This window comes from Hyposmocoma kahamanoa, unplaced genomic scaffold, assembly GCF_003589595.1.
Source record: "Hyposmocoma kahamanoa isolate Upper Pololo Valley unplaced genomic scaffold, ASM358959v1 63, whole genome shotgun sequence".
NCBI classification, from domain to species: Eukaryota; Metazoa; Arthropoda; class Insecta; order Lepidoptera; family Cosmopterigidae; genus Hyposmocoma; species Hyposmocoma kahamanoa.
Window position 1 is genome coordinate 6,711,494 of NW_020653851.1, and position 20,000 is coordinate 6,731,493.

At 34.5% G+C, this 20,000-nt stretch overlaps 1 protein-coding gene across 9 annotated transcripts in view; it reads right to left on the bottom strand.

Moving 5' to 3' along the window:
- Window positions 1-20,000, bottom strand: part of LOC113230561 — a 194,637-nt gene that overhangs the window by 21,539 nt on the left and 153,098 nt on the right. For 2 of the 9 annotated variants that reach the window (XM_026464580.1, XM_026464571.1), the window contains exons 1-3: window positions 19,557-19,738; window positions 8,017-8,828; window positions 2,641-2,791 (exon numbers count right to left, since the gene is read on the bottom strand). In XM_026464580.1, the coding sequence (XP_026320365.1) occupies window positions 2,641-2,791; window positions 8,017-8,577 (712 nt within the window). In that variant the 5' untranslated portion in view covers window positions 8,578-8,828; window positions 19,557-19,738. Of the gene's footprint in view, window positions 1-2,640; window positions 2,792-8,016; window positions 8,829-19,331; window positions 19,368-19,537; window positions 19,740-20,000 lie in introns of those variants that run through there. The other 7 variants (XM_026464576.1, XM_026464574.1, XM_026464572.1 and 4 more) reach the window with 7 other exon arrangements.

The window sequence follows — 20,000 nt, forward strand, 5'->3', positions numbered from 1 at the left end:
GTTATGCAATTGACTTAAAGTAAAATTATGCTATGGTTACAAAAATTCACGAACCGCGGCAATGTAAACTGAGCCTAAGACGTCCCTTTAATAAATAATTTAACGAGATTCTTGTTAATACACGGGATATTAATGAAATTATAGCTCTATATTAAGAGATTATGAGCTTAATAGTTGTTATTTGACGACTCCGGTGACCTCGACTCCGGGTCCGATTTTCGATAGGACCAATTTGGGAAATGAACTTTCTAATTTGATCTAGGTGGTTTGGGAAGTGCCCCAGAGTGAATTGCTCTAGCACTCATAGAATAGTGAATTCCCTAGTTTGAGACCAGGCAATTGGTGTGATTGTCTGGCACATATTTTTAAAAGTTATAGAACCGGCGTAATTGCAAGTAAAATCTACAATTTCAATTCATACAACGTTTGTCTTACCAATCGTCTACGACGCTGTCTCTAGCGAGTGTTTAAAAGTCAACAGTAAATTTCTTTGCAGCGCTGAATTATTATTATTTAATAAATTACTCTTAGCATCGTTACGGTATTTCTTTTCATGACACCAAGTGATGGGACGAACAAGTCGTGCGCCTGGTGGTAAGCGACACGCCTCTCCATGACAGTTGCAGTGCCGTTCATATTAATCTGAGTATATTTAAATCGCATTAATCTGAAGGGCACTACCACTGCGCCCGTCACCTACACAAGTTGACAAGTTCAAAATGTGCTTGTAATTTCAGCAGCACATTTACTCTTCAAAACCGAAGCGCATTAATGCTCACTTTACTGATTCGTTTATTGAGATTTAAAAACTATTATGTATCCAAGAAACACCATTTCATTGACGAACAGTACCATGAGAAATCATTTGTATAGTTGCTAGCTACCGCAATAATTTCACAAGCATTCTTACTCTTCAAAACCGGGACGTAGCAATGCTCATGTTACTGCTTGGAGGCAGAAATAGGTAAGGTGGCTGTACTTTCCTGGACAAATTCTATCACAAGAAGCTCTAGTGCTATCAATCTAGCTACATACAAGTAGATAATGGTTGACAACTTGAAAGATTGAGTAGGTAATTCAGTAACAACGGTTACGTAGAGTACGCGTTCATATTTTCAATGTAAGCGCATAAAGTAACTGAACAAAATATATTAAAGAAAGGCAAAAAGAAGTTTAACGATAATCGAAAAAACTAGTGAAAGGCTTTGAAAGTGGAAGTCTTAGTCGCATAACAAAAAAACCACAAGATGTTCGATACGAGCGTGATAAAATCACTTAAAAAAATTACTTATTTTGGCGTTAACAAACGGCTGTTATTCGAAAGTTAACTTATTTTCTTACTCTAATTGATTAGTATTTGCAATCTTGTGTAATAAATTACAGTTACGGATTATTGCTCTCCTGAGAAAACAACTTATTAAAGTCAAAAGATACATCTAACGGAAACTGCAATACTTAAAATAAATTGGTGTAGTTTGAAAGCTCTGGCACAATATTTGGCCCATAAATATTGGTATAATAAAACCACATGTGATCATACGTCAAAAGTGCTCGTCAGTTATCTCTCTCAGTTACGTCAAAATCGTAAAAATATGACGAACTATATGATACAAATTATGTATATGTGAAATTTTATAATTCTCTTATATAAGCATAAAAAAGTTATCTACTAGCAGTAGAGCTCCTTGTGAAAAAGTTCGTCCACGGAAGTACTGCCACCTTACTTATTTCTGCCGCCAAGCAGAAATGTGAGCATTGCTGCGTCCCGGTTTTGAAGGGTAATGATGCTGGCGAAAATACTGCGGTAGCTAGCAGCTCTAGAAATGGTATCTCATGGTACAGTCCGTCCATGAAATGGTGTTTCTTGGATACATATAGTTTTTAGCGACTTTAAAAAAAAGGATTGTAAGTTTTTTTTATGACATAAATAATAAAATTACAGGCACATGAGACCTGTCAACTATGTCTCAGGGTGACGAGCGCAGAGGCAGTGCCCCTTAAATCATTGCGATTTGAAACCCTTGTGTAGCACTGCAAATGCTATGGGCAAGCGTGTCATTTACCAACAGGAGCACGACTTGTTCGTCCTGTCAATTGAAATCATAAAAAAAACTAAACTTTAAACCTCCTGAAAAGTTGTCATTTTACAGATATTATGTCCAAAGTACTAAAGTTGTTTTCGTATTATAAATATTTTGCTTCGGAATAAGGCTTGTAAACTTGAACTTCCTCTGTCGTTGACCTAGTTATTTTGGTTAGCAGTCTTTAACGTACCTCAATTTCTTTTCAATATTTAATATAATATATTATTTTTAATAGTAATAACAATAATAACGCACACACTCATAGCCCTGTACTAGGGAAACCCTGTATCCCGGGTGCCATGGACACACCCATAGACAACCACAAATTACACCCAAACTCACGAGAGAAATAAATGTACGCCATTCTCGGCCCGGGAATCGAACCTGGTAATTCTGCGTCGCAGTCCAGCATGGTAATCGTTCGGCCACAGAGGCAGATACGATTTCACAACGATAGATGCGGCCTTCTCTCTACGCCGAGCGTCAATAATTTACAGTCAGCTCTATTGTACCTGGGCTTTCTGATTTTGACTTAGCCAAATTTACCACAACTTACCAGGCATAAGGAAGTAAACGAAAACGGCAAGCGCGACGCAGATGACGATTAAAGCGACAGGCCATCGCAGCGTGCGGAACATACGTGAAAGCTTGCTTGCGTCCGCGTCAGAGTCGTTTGGCACGCGGTACAGGCTGTCCGGGTGGGAGCCCTACAAGGAAAAGTTAAAATTTAATAAAATGTACATATGCTCAGCAGTCAGAAGTAGATAGATTGTTACGGTACAATAATAACAAAACAATCGACGGTAAGTTTGATAAATTCGAAAGACGGTATAAATAAATAGGTACAATGCCAACGAAGGAAACGAAAGAAGCTGGCTGGGTCGTAATAAGTCTCTGCCTACCTCAAACGACAAAATAGGCGTGTAAGTTTCTATATGAATAGGCGCAATAACATGTAGGCGGGTACAATATCATCTCCTTGGACCCGAGGCCAGCATAAGCCAGCATTATGCGAGTTAATATAGAAACAGCGACATACAAACTAGAAACAGGTCATAGATCCATGAACATTCGAAAGGTTAAGTGAAGAGAGTCAAAGAGATAAGCAACATACATTTTTTTATTCTATGAAACCTAAATTGGTCGTTTAGCTACACGTTAAAATTTTAAATTAAAGTTGGTTACACACTTATTGCATAATTTATTCCATTCGGAGCTAAATACTCTGAAAGGAGAATTTAAATATTTTGATATTTATTGATATTTTGTCTTGTATGAATTACATTACACACACACACATTGCGAGTATGCTATCGCGTGCATGCACCCATCTTTCCCTTTTTTATATGTCATATTTGCTTACTTTTTTTTACTTGTACTTACGCCACTAAACTATCGTCATTTTTTTCTTTAATATCTTACAATATTTGTAAAACTTGATGCTTGTAATTTATTTACATTGTAATGCTGCTTTATCAAACACCATTTTAACAGGCTGGGTTGAGAGGCTGGAGATCTGTTACACGTGTTAGTTCCTAGTATGGACTCCACGGTCTCTTACGTATTTCAATACTTAAGCATTTGATGTAAAGTACTTTATAAAACTTTCTAATCTTTGTAAAAAGAAAATAAAGATTATTAATATTATTACATATATTTGCTTTAATTAGTTTGTCATTAATGTACAAACTGTTATAACCATAAAAAGTCCTCATCCAGGTCGGCGATTTTTTTAAAACATGATTACCATAATAGCAACATAAACGTCTACATATGTAATTTGTAATATTTATTCAAAGCATGTTGCCCGATTCGATTCTATTGCGTGATATACTTGTAATATTTATATTTAAGAAGTCCCTCGTTTTGGGTATAAAATGTTCGCACAATTTGCGACTTCACTCGACGCTTATTCGTATGGTTATATAATTTTGAATGAATATGATTGAAGTGCTGTTTAGCGATGAAACACGAAAGGCTGCACCACTCGCACTGTTGTGTGACTATGAGCGGTCAAGCGTTTTTGCAATAATTTTAATCGTATTATAGATTAAAAAAACCGAAATAAATGATTCATTTATCGAATTCTCAGGTTTTCGTCATTGTTACACATTTTTTCAGATATCTAAATCACGTGGGTCTATGTCATGAGGGGTACAAGGAACATACTTTGTTTTGAGTCAAATGATTTGAGCTTTAGAAAGAACAGATAAAGTCTTTTTTATAATATCAAGTGACGGTACGAAGAAGTCGTGCGCCTGGTGGTAAGATACACGCCTATTCATAACAGTTGCAGTACTTTCCATTCAGAGCTTTAAATCGCAAAGATCTTATGAGCACTGCCACTGCGCCCGGCACCCTGAGACATACGTTGTCAAATTCCATGTGCCTGTAATTTCACCAGCAACCTTACCCTTCTAAACCGGATCGCATTAATGCTCACATTACTGCTTGGCGGCAGAAATAGGTAACGAGGCAGTATTTGCCTGGATAAACTATTTCATAATGAGCTCTACTGCTACTATAAGAATGTTGGCGTACACTAAACTTGTCTTTGTTCATCAGTTTTACATGTTTTAACAATAATTATTACGCTACGTTCAATACTTACGATGTGTTTGCCGATAATGTGCAAATTGCAACGTTTCTCTTCAACGAAAAGATGGGGTATGAGAAAGAGTTATCTTATTTCATAAATGATCTCAGTACAGAGTACTAAAAAAATCGACCTCAAAAGCCAAATCAACCATTACAATAATTGCTCCTTATAATAAAATTTAGGCGCTATTTACAAAAATGAATCTTCATGCGTGAACAGCCACCATTAGAGGTGGATATTTTTCTTCAAAATTAAACGGAACCATTATGGAGGCACCCTCTTTCCAACAAAAAAAGAATCATGAAAATCGGATATATCGCAAAACATACGTACAAAAAAAACCATCCAGTCGAATTGAGAACCTCCTCCTTTTTTTGAAGTCGGTTAAAAAGGAAATGTATGCCTCATGTTCTCAAGATTTAACAACTATCAAAATTGTTTTTTCAGCCTTTTGAATTTGAAGGCATCGTAGCGACATCTCTTTCAAATCGTTTAAACTACTTTGCTTGTCTGTTTAATCGACTAAGAGACTATAGTGATAATTAACTAAAAGTGATCCGTTATTTTGGTATTATTAGGTCTTGTAGGTCATTAACCCGTCCATGGGCCAGTACCCCGTTTCGCTGTAATCTCAAAAAATCAATTACGGGCTTTACAATGCGATTTCCTTCGTGTAGTTGTCGCCTACTGCTTCCCCATAAAGAAGTATCAATAACTCTCGCAATAATTTGTATCTTTTTCGTTGGAAAAAAAACCGGCCTCAAAAGTTTGCTTATCGGCTTTTTTCGATTGCCATGTGATCACATCATCAGATTCTAACTTCTTGGTGACAATAGGACTGTTACGGACTCCTTTGTACATTTTATACTTTTTTCTGGTTATCATGGTAACGGTGACTTGTTGATTATAATATGTATTGTGTCAAGTGAAAAGTCGACTTCTATTTGCGGAAAATATTTTTTAATATGTGATAGCCGAAACGAATCTGGAACAGCATCGTCGGCATCAGGGGCCACCTCGAGAGTATACCCCTTCAAACAAAAAAAGAATTTTCAAAACCGGTCCACAATTAATGGAGAAATCCGTAAGTACACTGACATGCCTAAGAAACTTAAAGATTTTTCTGGATTTTCATGGGATTCCTCATCAGATTCTGACTTGGTGACAATGGAACCACCACGCGAGTACAACCTTTCCAACAAAAAAAATCAAAATTGGTCCACAATTGATGGATATAGGAAATATAGGAAAACATACATAAAACAAACATATAGCCGAACGTATAACCTCCTTCTTTTTTGAAATCGGCTAAAAATAAATAACTTTTAAAAACTATTTTGTTTCTTAAAACGTAATGAAACTGCTATATAATGCCGGTTTGTATAGAAAGTTGTTGGTTTAAATTATAGGAATGCCGTGTTACGAAATTTTGGATTAATAAAAAATATCCCAGTTTGACATTTACGTATGGATTATTATTGATTGTCGTCTTGAAGAATTTCTATTATAGAACCTATTTAAAATACGAGAGGACCCCCGTCGCGGCTCATAATTAACTATCTCGAATAAATTACGTCTATATTTGGTCGATTAAATTTAATTAAATGCAATTATTTTTAAATTTATGATTAGTTTAGCTGCTACCGGAATTTGTACAAAATGGTTGGTATTTTAAATATTTGATTTGTTGCGTGTGAAGAGACAGATTCTGTTCCATTTGTTAACAGTTAAATAACGAATATATTTACTGATATGTATACTAATATATTACAGTTCTATATTATGAAGTTATTACTTCAATGTATCTCCACGAAACGGAACAATTGCCTTTCTTTTTATGATACCAAGTGTCGGGACGAACAAGTCGTGCGCCTGGTGGTAAGCGACACGCCGAGATTCAAATCACAAAGATCTGAGGGGTGCTGCTATTGCGCCCGTCATCCTGAGACAAGTCCCATGTGAATTTCACCAGCACCCTTACCTTTCAAAACCGGAACGCAGTAATGCTCACATTACTGCTTGGTGGCAGAAATAGATAAGGTAGCAGTACTTCCCTGGAGAAACTCATTCACAAGGACCTTTACTGCTTCTAAAAACGTATATTAGGGTGTCTATTGAGCAACGCGTCTGCTTTGTGCGACTATGATGATACATTGAAAAGGTTAGCAGCCAACCCTTGCGTCTCAAATTCAGTCAATTAATTGTTTGATTCTGTTCATAATTCTGGTACCCCATGAACCTAACCTGTTTTAACAGCGAATAAGTAATCCGAAACGAGCGTTCAAAACTTTTCATACGCATATTATATCTATTTTTAATCATAAAACACGTTCCCTTTCACGTAATTTAGGTTAAACTTCACAGGACATGTTGCAACTTTGCAATGAACAATTAACATTGACAATTATTAATGCATATATGTATTGTTAAGCTTGTGAAAGTGAAAGTGATTGCAAGTGCACCAAGCAAATAAATATCAATTATGCGTAACAAAATGACTGAGCAACGCGGAACTGAGTCTCGTATAAAGCATAATACCCTTATTCAGGATATATTCTATTTGAGAGCCGCAGGGCACATTGTAGACACTCCCTGACATGTTATAACATTATGTCGCTATATACGCACAGGGGTAATGTACCAACTTGTGTGTAGGACTGCATGCCTGGTGTAATTTTATGGAACTACTACAGTAACACGCAACATAGTGATAAACCGGCTATTTTGTATCGATGTTATATCTAATAGGTCAGGCACTTAATTGCATGCATGTTAAAGTGCTCATATTACGAATTCAATGTAAGGTGTAATTTCATGCGTAATGATGATTAGAAAATTAATATTCGTAAGTAATTAATATCTTAATCTTGCAATTTCAAAATTTTTGTACAGTTGTAACTGTATGTTTTTTACTACTATAGTGGCAGCTATTATATATATATATATATATATATTGAAATCTTCATATATTATTTTACATTTTAGGTTGCGCGCGATTGCAGGCACAGCGCGCTCATAAATCTGAATCACAAGAGATTTATTGCTAGAAATTTAATTTTGAACTAATCTATTCAAAAGTTTATGTCGAATTTCATTGTATAATTTACGCAATATAAAAAATGTTTCATATATACTTAAAAAAATTAGGATATCTTTATGTAAGCATCTTTATGTAATGGTATTAATTTCTATATTGCTATTTCAAATAATATAGAGACACGTTTAATCCGAGAGAAGTGCTCAAGTATAGAAGTTCAATATCTACCGAATATTCTAATTAAGTATATTAGACAAATTTTAAATAGTAAAGATAGGAAGGAAAAATTCACTTACATTGTAGCTTACCTTTGGAGGGAATTTGAGGTCCCTCGGTTTGGTAAAATATTTATCGAGTTTAGATTCGTAGCCCGTTTGCACGTCCACCATTTTTGGAGTTTCGTGGTGAGGATTTCGTACGCGGTAAGTGCCGTATTGTTCACTGTGCTCCGAAATTGTAGGCAGATTCATGCTAGGGGAACTGCTGCTTGACCGGGAGTACGCATAGTTAACAGAACCATCAGACGGGTTCCGAGGTTTTTTAATAAACGCGTACCTCCTCGGCCGCTCCTCCGCAGGCTTTAGGTCGTAAGTCTCAAAATTTTCATTAACGAAATGCTCCTCTACGTCTGTTGTGGGTACATATCGTAGAAGCCTCGGTTCGTTAATTTTTTTTTCGTATTTAACAGAATCAGTTTCGTTGTCCAATTGTTGTAATTTGTGCCCATTCTCTGTTGTATATCGATTCACTTTCCGTTTGGATCTGCGGTCAGTGGTTAGAGTTTGTACATGATCGTCGACAATCTCTGACGCGGACGACGGTCTGTCACCATATAATACGTAATTGCCGTTAACCATCTTTACTGGCTAATTTCGCGGTGAGATTACAGAGGCAATTTCATATACATTTTGCGTAAACATTTCGTCATATTTTTGTCGCTTATTGTAGAGTCATCAGGCATCCTTGGCGCGAGATGACGAGAAAATAAGGCGCGGATGACCGGCACTCGCGTTGGACCACTCACATCACACTGAAGTTAATTGAGCCATGCAACGCGTCGTTTGTTTGTTTGTTGTCTTTTCAATGAATTGCGTAAATTCTTTTCACACTAAAATGCAAACCGATTAAATGGAATTGTGTGTGGTTTCCGTTTGTTTTGTAAACAAGGATTTGATACTGTCGGCGTTATTGAAAACATTTGGTTTCCATGCGATGTTTTGCAAATTCCTTTTAAATATGAATAAACGAAATAAATAAATAAATTATCATCTGCTTACACACCAATACCTATAAAGTTGGTTTTGACAACGATCTTATCCTAACATAAAAACAAGATCTACGATCTTTACGTTGTTGTTATCAACTTGTTTAGTTGTTAGCATTTCATCATAAGTTTAGATTTTTAACCGTTGTTTCTAGAACTATCTATTATGTCCCTAAGTCTATAGTGAGAACATTCGCAATGTTGTAAACGGCAAAGTATGTACCGAGATAATGAGATAACATTCGGAGCGTTATGTCGGCCATTATTGTTTAGGCGGGTTCCCGCGCTTTTTGCCCTGTTTACGCGGGAACGTTCACAGCGCGTGCGCGACAATGGCGGTTGTGCGAGCGCCGCTGGGCGGACGCGACTACGAGAGTGAATTACTGAGATTGTGCAAACCGCATATTTTATGCAACTAATGTGCCGTTATGGATGTCCAAATAAGCTCACATCTTTCATAATACCGGAAGGTTTCAAAATCTTAATACTGTAAAATCGAAATCAGAAGAATCCGAAATTTTCTCAAATAATCACACTCACCGCACCGAAACAAAACAAAAAACAATCTTCTTCAATGAAACCAATCGTGAGACGCTTAGACTATGTAAATTAAAGGACATGTTACGTTGACTTATATAAATCAGACGTTATATGTATATGATGCATTTCGACGTCGAAAACATAAACATGTTATTGTCTTTGTTTAACTAGTACGTGCCGTCTTAAGCCAAAAGAGATAGTATTACATTGGTCTGTGTCAAACACGGGAATCGAAAATACGTAACATGAGGTAGATGATACCGTTCTCAAAGGGAAGTACATCAAATGTCAAAACAAATGTTTTCCAAATGTACTATTGAATTATTCGCATGTATTATAATTGAATTGGTCAAAAATATTGGCAGTGAGAATAAGTAGGTATTAATAAAAATTCGACGCTGCAGCATTAAGGGATATGGCTTTAGAAAAAGTGCAAATCAATCGAATGTTACTTTGCACAGGCATGTGTTATTTTTTTGTCTATAAATCACACAATAGCCCAAATATTTCACGTAATTAGACGTATTTAAGTAGTTTATTTATAAATCTTGCCAAATTTTGCTTTTGTTACTTTAGATTGCCTGTTTGTTTGTATTTTGATGATTGTTGTTAACGACTATTTTGAGATAGTGTTGATCTTGTAAGCATACAGATTATCGATATTCTGTTATTAGAAAAATTCACTACGAGGTTTTTATTGTTTTATTATTATTATTTTTATTATTTCAAGTTTTCCTACAAATGAAAAAAGGAAGAAAGTATGGTTGGAAATCATAGGACTGCCGAATATAAACGTTGGATCAAAGATCATCTTCATTTGTTCGCTTCATTTTAAAGAGTCAAATTTTAACAGAAGTTTGAATGCAACTAGATTACATGACAATGCTATTCCATCATTAGGTTTATTGGTAAGTAATTTTATGTTCAATTTAGATTAAACAAGACTCATTTACTAGGTATTCTCAGTTCCTGAAAACAAAATTATCCACTCGTTTCTGATTTTTCCGAATGACAACTCTAAGTATTAAAAATGACTATTTTTTTAAAGCCTGCAATACAATGACATGTTAGACAAAAGTGGCCAGGTAAAGGCCAATACCAACGTATAGATAGCATATTTGCCTTGCCTTGCCATCGTTCGGTGTAATAATAATATACCACTCGAGATTAAATTATTAAACTTGTGTTTGTTTAGGCATACTTTGGTTATAGTAAACTAAAGAAATAAAAAACACAAACAGTTACAACATTCAAGCCATACATTTGCAAGTCGATAATGACTTATCGACTTATGATTATGGTACAACACTAAAGAAATCCGCCATTTATAACTTTCAAATTTTGGTTATAATAAGCACATTGATTCTGTAGTTAGGGCAGCTCCTTTCTTTTATTGTTTTCCATCTTCTAAGGTGAGACGTTAACTGACGTTGAGACTGATTGACACATTTTTTCCATCCTCTAATAAGATTGACACGGAACAGTATGTCAAATATTGTCAGTGTTTATTACTTAGAGGATGGAAAAGTTTATTACCACAGACCAGATAGAGTTTATTACAATATACTGGAAATGAAAGTGTTATTTTGGATCTAAATCGTGTATGTTTGACTCTTCAAACAAACTAGGCCATTTCAGAATATTTTGGTTTTTTGGATATATACTTTTCAACTTTAGCGTTGCATTATACTAACATTTGAACATTTATTCCCGATTTGAAATGGCAAAGATATGGTTAAGTTTATGTTATACTGTATTGTTTTTGTTTTTTTAGTACTTTTAGAATGTAACAATAAATAAATTAAAAAAGAATGTTAGTACTGTGGTTTACATTTACATTAGACGTAACTGTTTGTTGACAAAATTAAATAATCATCTCAGTCAGCCGTGACCATGGGGCCTGTAAAGAGTTTTTCTCAAACATATTCGGAAATGTTTGCATTACTTTCAAAAAACGAACACGGGAAGTAAGTCATTTATGGACCGTGCGAGGGCCGGGAAGTAAGTATGAAAATCCATTACTGTCCACTTTTCTAAACTTTTAAATCTAGATGAGCTATGTAAACAGGCAAAGGAAATACTCATATAGCCAACTACCCAGTGTTGGCAATTGCGAGAATTAAAAATACCGCTTACTTAAAAAAAAGAAAAAGGCGCTAAAATAAAACAAAGTGCTTTGGTATTCTTTTCTGGTTTTTCATCTTTTTTGTATTTTCGTCGTGAAAATGAGTGAAACGAGCGGTAACGAAAATACAGTAGTAGATTACACTCCTCCAAATTTAAAACGAGGCAATTTATAATTATTAGCGATGGAAAACTTGTTTCCGGCTATGAGCTAAGCAAGATACATGAAAACTTATGAAACTTTCAATCAATAGCAACTAAGGTAAGGTATGTTCGTATATATATCGTAATGTGTAACATTGAAAGATATTAGTTCCGATACTGTAAATAAGCAGAACAAACCTTTGTTTGTTTCAGGTTGCTCTTATTTTAGGGATAAACGATGCATGCAGGAGTACAGAGCTCACGAATATCTCCACAAAGGGTATAGAAAATCACAAATATATTTATGTAATATTACACTTTTAATATTAATTAATTTTGTTTTTTCTACTTTTTTTACTTCTTTTTATATTTACTTTTTATACATCTTCATCTCTTTAGTTTTTTTTATTTGTTCGCATTGTTTCAGAAAAGCACTATACACGCCTTGCCCGGTATGGGGATTGCTTGACTCGTATTAATACAAGACCTCGCTGGCGCTCGGCCTTGTAACTCACTCGTTCAGCAATCCCTTACTTCCCGGCCTCTGCAGTAAAGTACTAAATTTAAAAAAATAAAACAGTATACGTAATTCTAGATCCGAGAAATAGTTTCATAATTGAATTACCTGGCTAGATAATTGATTCCGTTAAAATGATCTGTAAAACAAAAAGTCGAAAAGTCAAAAAGTCGTTATACACAAAAAACAAAGAAAAATTTGTAAGGTCTGTTGGTTCGTTCTGTAGTTGAGAAAGCGTCAGGTATGTTATACTGAAGGCGCTGGTTCGAATCCAAGTAATTTTTCTTAGTATTCGATCTTTGTATTAATAATTGTAACAAACTAGTGGAGTGATTTCACAAGAAGAAATTGATTATCATGGTAGTAAAACATCGTGATATCTTAATATCTATTTTAAGTAAGTCTTAACTCTATTAACTAAAGATTAACAAGGCCATCAATCACACGGTTACGCACATTATTTCCCATTAGAACGCTATACTAAGCTCTAGCTCTCTATCAGTTGGATCTTTCTCACAGTCAAAAGCACGCGAACAATTTTCAAAGGAAAATGCCGTGTAGTCGTATTGGCACATTGTGACCCATCCTTCGAACAACCCATTACTGTCAGTTGGCATTGTAAGTAATTCACGTTATCTTACGACATGCTGTTTTGCCAAATCCGCTGCAAATTGATTTACCGCATGATGCGTATGAGTTCTACAATCAAATTTTATTGACAACCTCGTGGTTTAGTGCTAAAAGCAATCTATGCGTAATGAGGTCTAGAGTTCGAGGTTCTGTTAAACTAATTATGAAAAGTTCTCTTTTCTAAATTTAACAACCATTTGAACTAATGTAGTTTTAGTGTAGGATAGAATTAAATAATGCCAGTGACACTGAATAAAAAGATAACATGATAATAGTGTCTTCGCCTTAATAGATAATAAGAAAATTGCCAGTGTGTGAATTCTTAGTTTATTTATTAGATTACGCGAAATGCAAATTACTTAACAATCTTGTATTTGGCTATAATGTATTTATAGTAAGTATACTTTATGCCTTATAAATAAACGAAATTAGTTGAGATCTTCAAGTGTGACTCCAGGAAGTAATATATTTAGCAACTATATTACATCATTGTACTAACGACAATCGAATTTTTAAAATTTAGTTCAAATAGCGACCTTTTGAGTTTTGAAACTGATTATAAAGTAATTTTTGTCCCTGGTTGTCTTAGTACATACAGTTGGAGCCTTTTTACTTAATTTCTGAGATGTGAGATGATATAGTTCACTCATTTATTGAAAGTAGTAAGTAGCAACAAAGTATATGATTAAATTTTACACAAGATGCTCAGGATATCGTGACTCGAACCAAATTCAACTTTGAAAGATTTGTACTTTAAAACGCACTTAATCTACCGTCAACATACATCCTTGAAAATGCAATGTTCTATTAAAAATACCCTTCCATATTTGAGCCCGTTAAAAGTTACCGCCGCAAATACAAATTATCCCATAAATAGCCCTTACTACCGAGTTGTACAGTAATATATAATAAAATACCAGACATATTAAAAATATATTACCGACCTCTACAAGTTACTACTCAGTTGAATACTTCTCGTCAGGTAAAGAATGCGTATAAAATATATAATGGACTGAAGACTTGGCGTATGCCTAAAAATAACAAATGAAAAATTCACCATGACTTGGCTGTATGGTTCTAAACTTTTGCATTTCCCTTTACGGAAAGAGTGAAAAAAAAACAATAACAACAAACTTTAAAATTTATCTCTCACTCGTCAGCCATTTGTAACTTCTAATAGAATATATATTTCGTATTTTTTTTTTAGTAAATGTAGAGGTATTCAGATCTTGTGTAAACAAGATTTCAATCCTACAGTAGTTCAATCTTCTGTATATTTAAACATAGCCTGTCGATATTATTTTCATCGTAATTATTCCAACACGAGCCCTGCAATTTCGCCCAACCGCGATTATTATAACATCTTATAATAACAAAGTTTGGTCCTTGATCTATGTGTAGGCAGGCAAATGTTTCGCAAGTTAATTTTATAACAATGCACCTCTAACTCCAACCTGATATTAAACTTCGGATCGTCTTAGCTATTTACCATTGAATCTGTGACCTGATTTCATCTTGCACAAACGTAAAATATCATTGAGTACTTGCTCCAAAGAAACAATGTTCACACGTTTCATTTATTAGCTCATATTGCCTTGAAGTAGCTTGGGTAATTATTTTGGTATAACAAAAATCAAAATAACGTGTTACTTTAACTTCAAATATAATATTCTGAATTTGTGTATAGTAAGTAATTAATTATATATAAAAAACGCCGTAACACGTTCGTAGACGGTAAGAACGTTCGCGCACTACGTTTGGTTCGTATCAATTCCAAAACCGAGAATTGATGGTCCGAAATGTCACGGATCATTTTATCACTTGGTGTACGAGCGATATTCGGTTTTCTCGGGTTCGAGTCGGAATTATTGCACAAGCGACATCCCAAGTGGGTCCGAGTTTTCCAGAATTGTGTAGTCTCGGATTCAGAAAGAATTCGGATCGGATACACGCGCAAACGTGCTAATGGAGTTTACAGTAAAATTAAACAGAATTTGACAGTACAATTGGTAGGTCAATGTACAGGCTACCCTGTATCGCTATATGGGTCTCAAAAAACCAACCACGGGCTTTATAATGCGAGAAGCGGTAGGTCTAACCTTTAGGCCACACCGGCTTTTTAATTAATCAAATGTTCAAATGTAAATACATGTACGGTAAACCAAATAAACCGCTTAAGTAAACCGGTAAGCTGCTCATTGTGTAGCCTTTATTCATGTCAGAGAAAAATAGCAAGTAGAATGAACACTAACTGTAAAGATGCCAATCCGCATTACAAATCAGCGGAGAACAAACACAATGATCCAATATAAATACCATAAAATTAACCGTTTTCGCTCAGGCGCGCCCGCTAGTTGTGAACATTTCAATTTCACTTTTTATAAAAATTGAAGCGAAACGACTGAAGATGACAAAGAACCTGTAATAAGTATAAAAAAAATAAGAACAATTGGAAGACTATCACTGGTGAAAATATAAATACTTAGTACCTTTATTGATATAATAGAGTCATACGTGATCATAGGTCAAAAGTTTTGTAAGCGCGCCTGGCACCACACATAATATCTTTATACTACACTTACTTAGTGTTAGTACTTGTAATATGTGAATACTTTGTGTTTTCGTTTAATTTTATTTTGTTGTTACGTTTTATTTGATTTGTGTTTTTGTTTTACGTTTGAACGTTTATGTTTTGTTTTTCTTCTATTTCGCTTCTTTTCTTTTGTGGTATCAGTTGTAGTAAATAAATGTATTTATATATATAATTCTTTCTAAAAGTGATTTTATATTTCTCATTTGGAAAGTCATACAAAATAAAACGGAATACACAACAAATTATATATAAGTGAAACTTTATAAATCTAAAAAATATCGACTAAATTTGTTCCTTTCTAAAAATCTTTAAAACATCTCTCCGGAAAAGTTGTCATGTGGCAGATGTTACTTCAATAATAATAATAATAAACATTTATTTCAGATATAACAAATCCATAAAATGATAAACTTTAAAAGGGTGCCTGGAAAAAGATTTTTCACGGCGCATACCGGTAACAGTTTGGCACAGTAAAGCAGTGCCTGTACCTGGCTAATCGTTTCAGCACGATGCTTCATCCGAATTATGACCAACAGCCCCTTCCAGAACCTTCACACCTAATACCAGCTCTGAAGGTTATCTCAATTAACACGGGGGAAGCTCTCTACTTTACTCGCGATCACTAAGGTGGCAACATACTATTCAAAGTCAATATAATCCTAAAATAAAAGAACCACAGACACGATGAGAAGAAAATGTTGACAAAACTTAGAATTGGTAATGAAATGACTTATGACAGATTATTTTATATACACTGTATTATATACAATTACTTATCACTGAGATCTAATGCCGCAGTAAGGACGAGTCGCCACTACTGCTACTTGCACCAAGTGTAGCAAATTGTTTTCGAAAGATTACAAAAGCCTTGAATTTTAGACATTTGCAGAACTCTACAGATTATAACATAACCAATAATGTGTCTAAAGAAATTTCCGGCAATTTTTTTCACCTAAAATTTCTAATCAACATTTAATTAAAGACTAAGATCGACAAATTAGCTGATTAGTAGTATACGGCGTTAAGTAGTGCATGTGGCAGTACCACGCGGAAACAGCGTTGCGTACCAGCGAGCACCGCGGTCGAGCTGTGCGTGGGCAATTTATACATCATATGTCTACTTTGTAAACGCAAAAGCCGACGGTTGGACTGCCACCCGTTATGGAAATTAACACTGTTCGCTGGGTTTTATAGACTGTGAAAGGTTAAGTGGTAGTGAAGATAGGACACTAAAGAACTAATAGTTATGGTTCGATAATTTTCATATTTGCTTTTTGGAACCTTAATGGTGCCTTAAATTTTTATTTTATATTTTTTTTCCCTATAATATTACTTTAAATGATACTAAGAAGTATATAATTATTCTGTATTTGGATGCTATTTTCACATAGCATCTAGATACAAAATAATCTTGTTTTTTTTAGAAATAAGAAAGGTGGCAGTGCTTACCCGAACGAATTCTTTCACAAGGGACTGTATTGCTACTAAATGTCATATAAAATGATATTGTATACAGAAATAAATGTGACTTACACCACTATTGCACTGATAACCGCAATTGTATGTTATGCTTGAAGATTACTGAAGATTTAGGAAGCAATTTTATGCCGTGTTACTATTTACCAATTTTACATAGTACAGAAGACAATGTACCGAGAACACGTAAAAACACTTTTATATTTTATTGTTACGATGACATGGCTTGTAACTAAATTTACGAATTGATTGATGATTATCCAAAGAAACATAACCGTTTAGAATGGCTGATTAATTCATAGACAACGACAAGTGATTAGTCCAATGAGTGATCAAGTTATTAGAGCATTGAACTGTAACAGTGCAATTATAATTCCTCGAACCGTTGTTGTAATAAGTAACCATATAGTCTAAGCGGTGTTTTAGGAGAAATCGGTGAAGGCGTTGACTTCTTGATCATTTATTTTGTTATTTTTTTTTATGAAACAAATTTAGTCAGCATCCTTTATTGGGCAACATACATAACATTCACACCTACGGTGTAACTCCAACTCAATACAATAGAATGGTTAATAATCTTACCAATGAAATTTATACACAAATGTAGTGAGGCAGAGACATTACTTAATTTTTCCATGGAGGTAGAGCTAGTTATAGTTTAAGATGTGTCATTTACGAGCTCTTCAAATGTATTCAGTAGCGCTAAAGCCAAAAACATAAAACTTTCATATTCTGTAACATAAATTTTTGCAAATCTAACATGTCACTTTTTCACCGGAGGTGTGTATTATGTGTATTAACACTTAAACATTAATTTACTATTTTTATACTTAAATTACTGTTTTGTGTTTTCACTGTAATTTTATGTGCAATAAAAAATATTTCATTTATTCTTCTATAATAATTAATTATAAGCATAAATGAAATATTCTTTATGTTATAAGTAATTTAAGTATAAAAATAGTAAAATTTCACAGATTTGTCATAGATGGCGCTACGGCTAAAAAGTCGTTGAAAAACCAAATACAAACGTCCAACAACAAGCACATACAAAAATTCGTGAGGTCCGCTGGTTCGTTCCGTGACTTAGTTGGTATAGCGTCTGCCACGTTTTGCTAGAAGACGTCGGTTCGAATCCGGCCGTTCGAATCTTTGTATTAATAATTATAACAAACTAGTGGAGTAATTCTACAAAAAACAATTGAATACCTATTCAACACAAATTTAAATTTAAGTCAATTAATGTGCAACAGGCGGCCTTATTGCTACGTGGGAATTTCTTCCAAACAAGGAATTTAGTATATGCAGAAAGGGTGCAAGCAAAGAATATCATCATAAGTACACTACACACTAAATATTTATTAAAACGTACACGTAGACATATATACATATAAATAATATTAATACATAACAATAAATAAATAATAAATTAAATTCTATATACTTTTATTATATTATAATCGTATTAGTAACGTAGTAGTACTAGTAGTAAGTAAAGTAAACTTAGATAAAGATGTACGGAAAGACAACGATTCAACACAAATATGATTCAAAATGTATTCTACAGTATTTAAGTTTATTTGAAAAGAGTAATCCCTAGAGTTTCTTGCTTGTTCTTCTCAGGGAGGTCAGTGCAGTGAACGAGCAGTAGCTTAAGAAATGGCGTTTTCAAGTGTAAAAATTTTATCTATGGAATAAATGATTATTCCACTTTGACTGGCTATGCAAAAAGTTAAACATGTTTCGGTATTTAAAATTGTTATTATTATAACGTCAGCCGTGTGACATAAAAGATATTCCGTCTATGTTTCAGTTTCAACTGAAGAAGTAATAAATTGCTGCAACCATAATAATACAAAAACCTATTATTATACAACATTCACCGCTTAAATAGAGTAGGGCTAAAATAAACCGATGAAACGAAGTCCCTGGGGCAGGGCGTTAAAAATGATAATACAGTTCGCCTTTTGTATGACATTGCTAGCATATTGGGCAAGGTCAGACTAGGCCATGCCAGCACGTTGGGTTTATCATTTTACGAAATTTATTTTTGTAATTTTATGAAAAGATTCAGATTTGAAGATCGGACGCTGGGCCATTAGCTCCTTATATTTTTTAACTGCATTTCGTAAATGCAGTTAATAAATATTTACCTATTCATGCTAATAAAGCAATAGTTACGAGAACACGAACAGAAATTTATCTTATTTTATAACACTTTCTCCGAGATCCGTATAATAAAGACGTCAACAAAATAACTAACCGTAAACAGCTGTTATACACTAACGAAGTGCCTAAATGTGAACAGGTTTTAGTCGTTTACCTTGTTTATGTGCTTTATCATGTTGCATCGCGAGGCTTTGCGTGACGCAGTACCACCCTCGTACCGCCCAGTTTTAAAAAAATACTCTATCACGTAACATAACGATTACCTTCGCAACGTAAATGGATATTAACCTATTACATAAAGTATAATTAGGAAAACGCTTTTAAATGTTGAAAAAACAATCGGAAACCATCAGCGGATACGTTTTTGTTTTATGTTTACCAACATGACAGGAACGCACAAACAAACCGGATTCAGGGTATATTCAATATAGCACTACTAAATTTTAGCAAATGGAGAACTTTGTACACTAGTGTCTCTTTCAGTTTTAGTGAGAACTGACTTCAATATCACTTGTTTGTTACACTTGTGGAACTAAAGTGGATGCACTTGCAACAAATAATGCGTGAAACAATTGCATATGTAGTTGACAGAGCAAGGCTGCGCGTGCGACTGAAGCCACGTCCCGATATTCACCACCGTTGCACCACTACGCATTGTCGAGAAATCACCGTGGAAACCTGCGTTTGCGCAACCCATTATAATCTAGAAGATACTAATTCTGACCGCCATTCTCATTGCCCACTGGTGTTAAGATGAAAAACAAAACAATGGCAATTAAGTAATTGTGCCGTAAAATTTAGATTTCGTAGGTCCTACTAATGG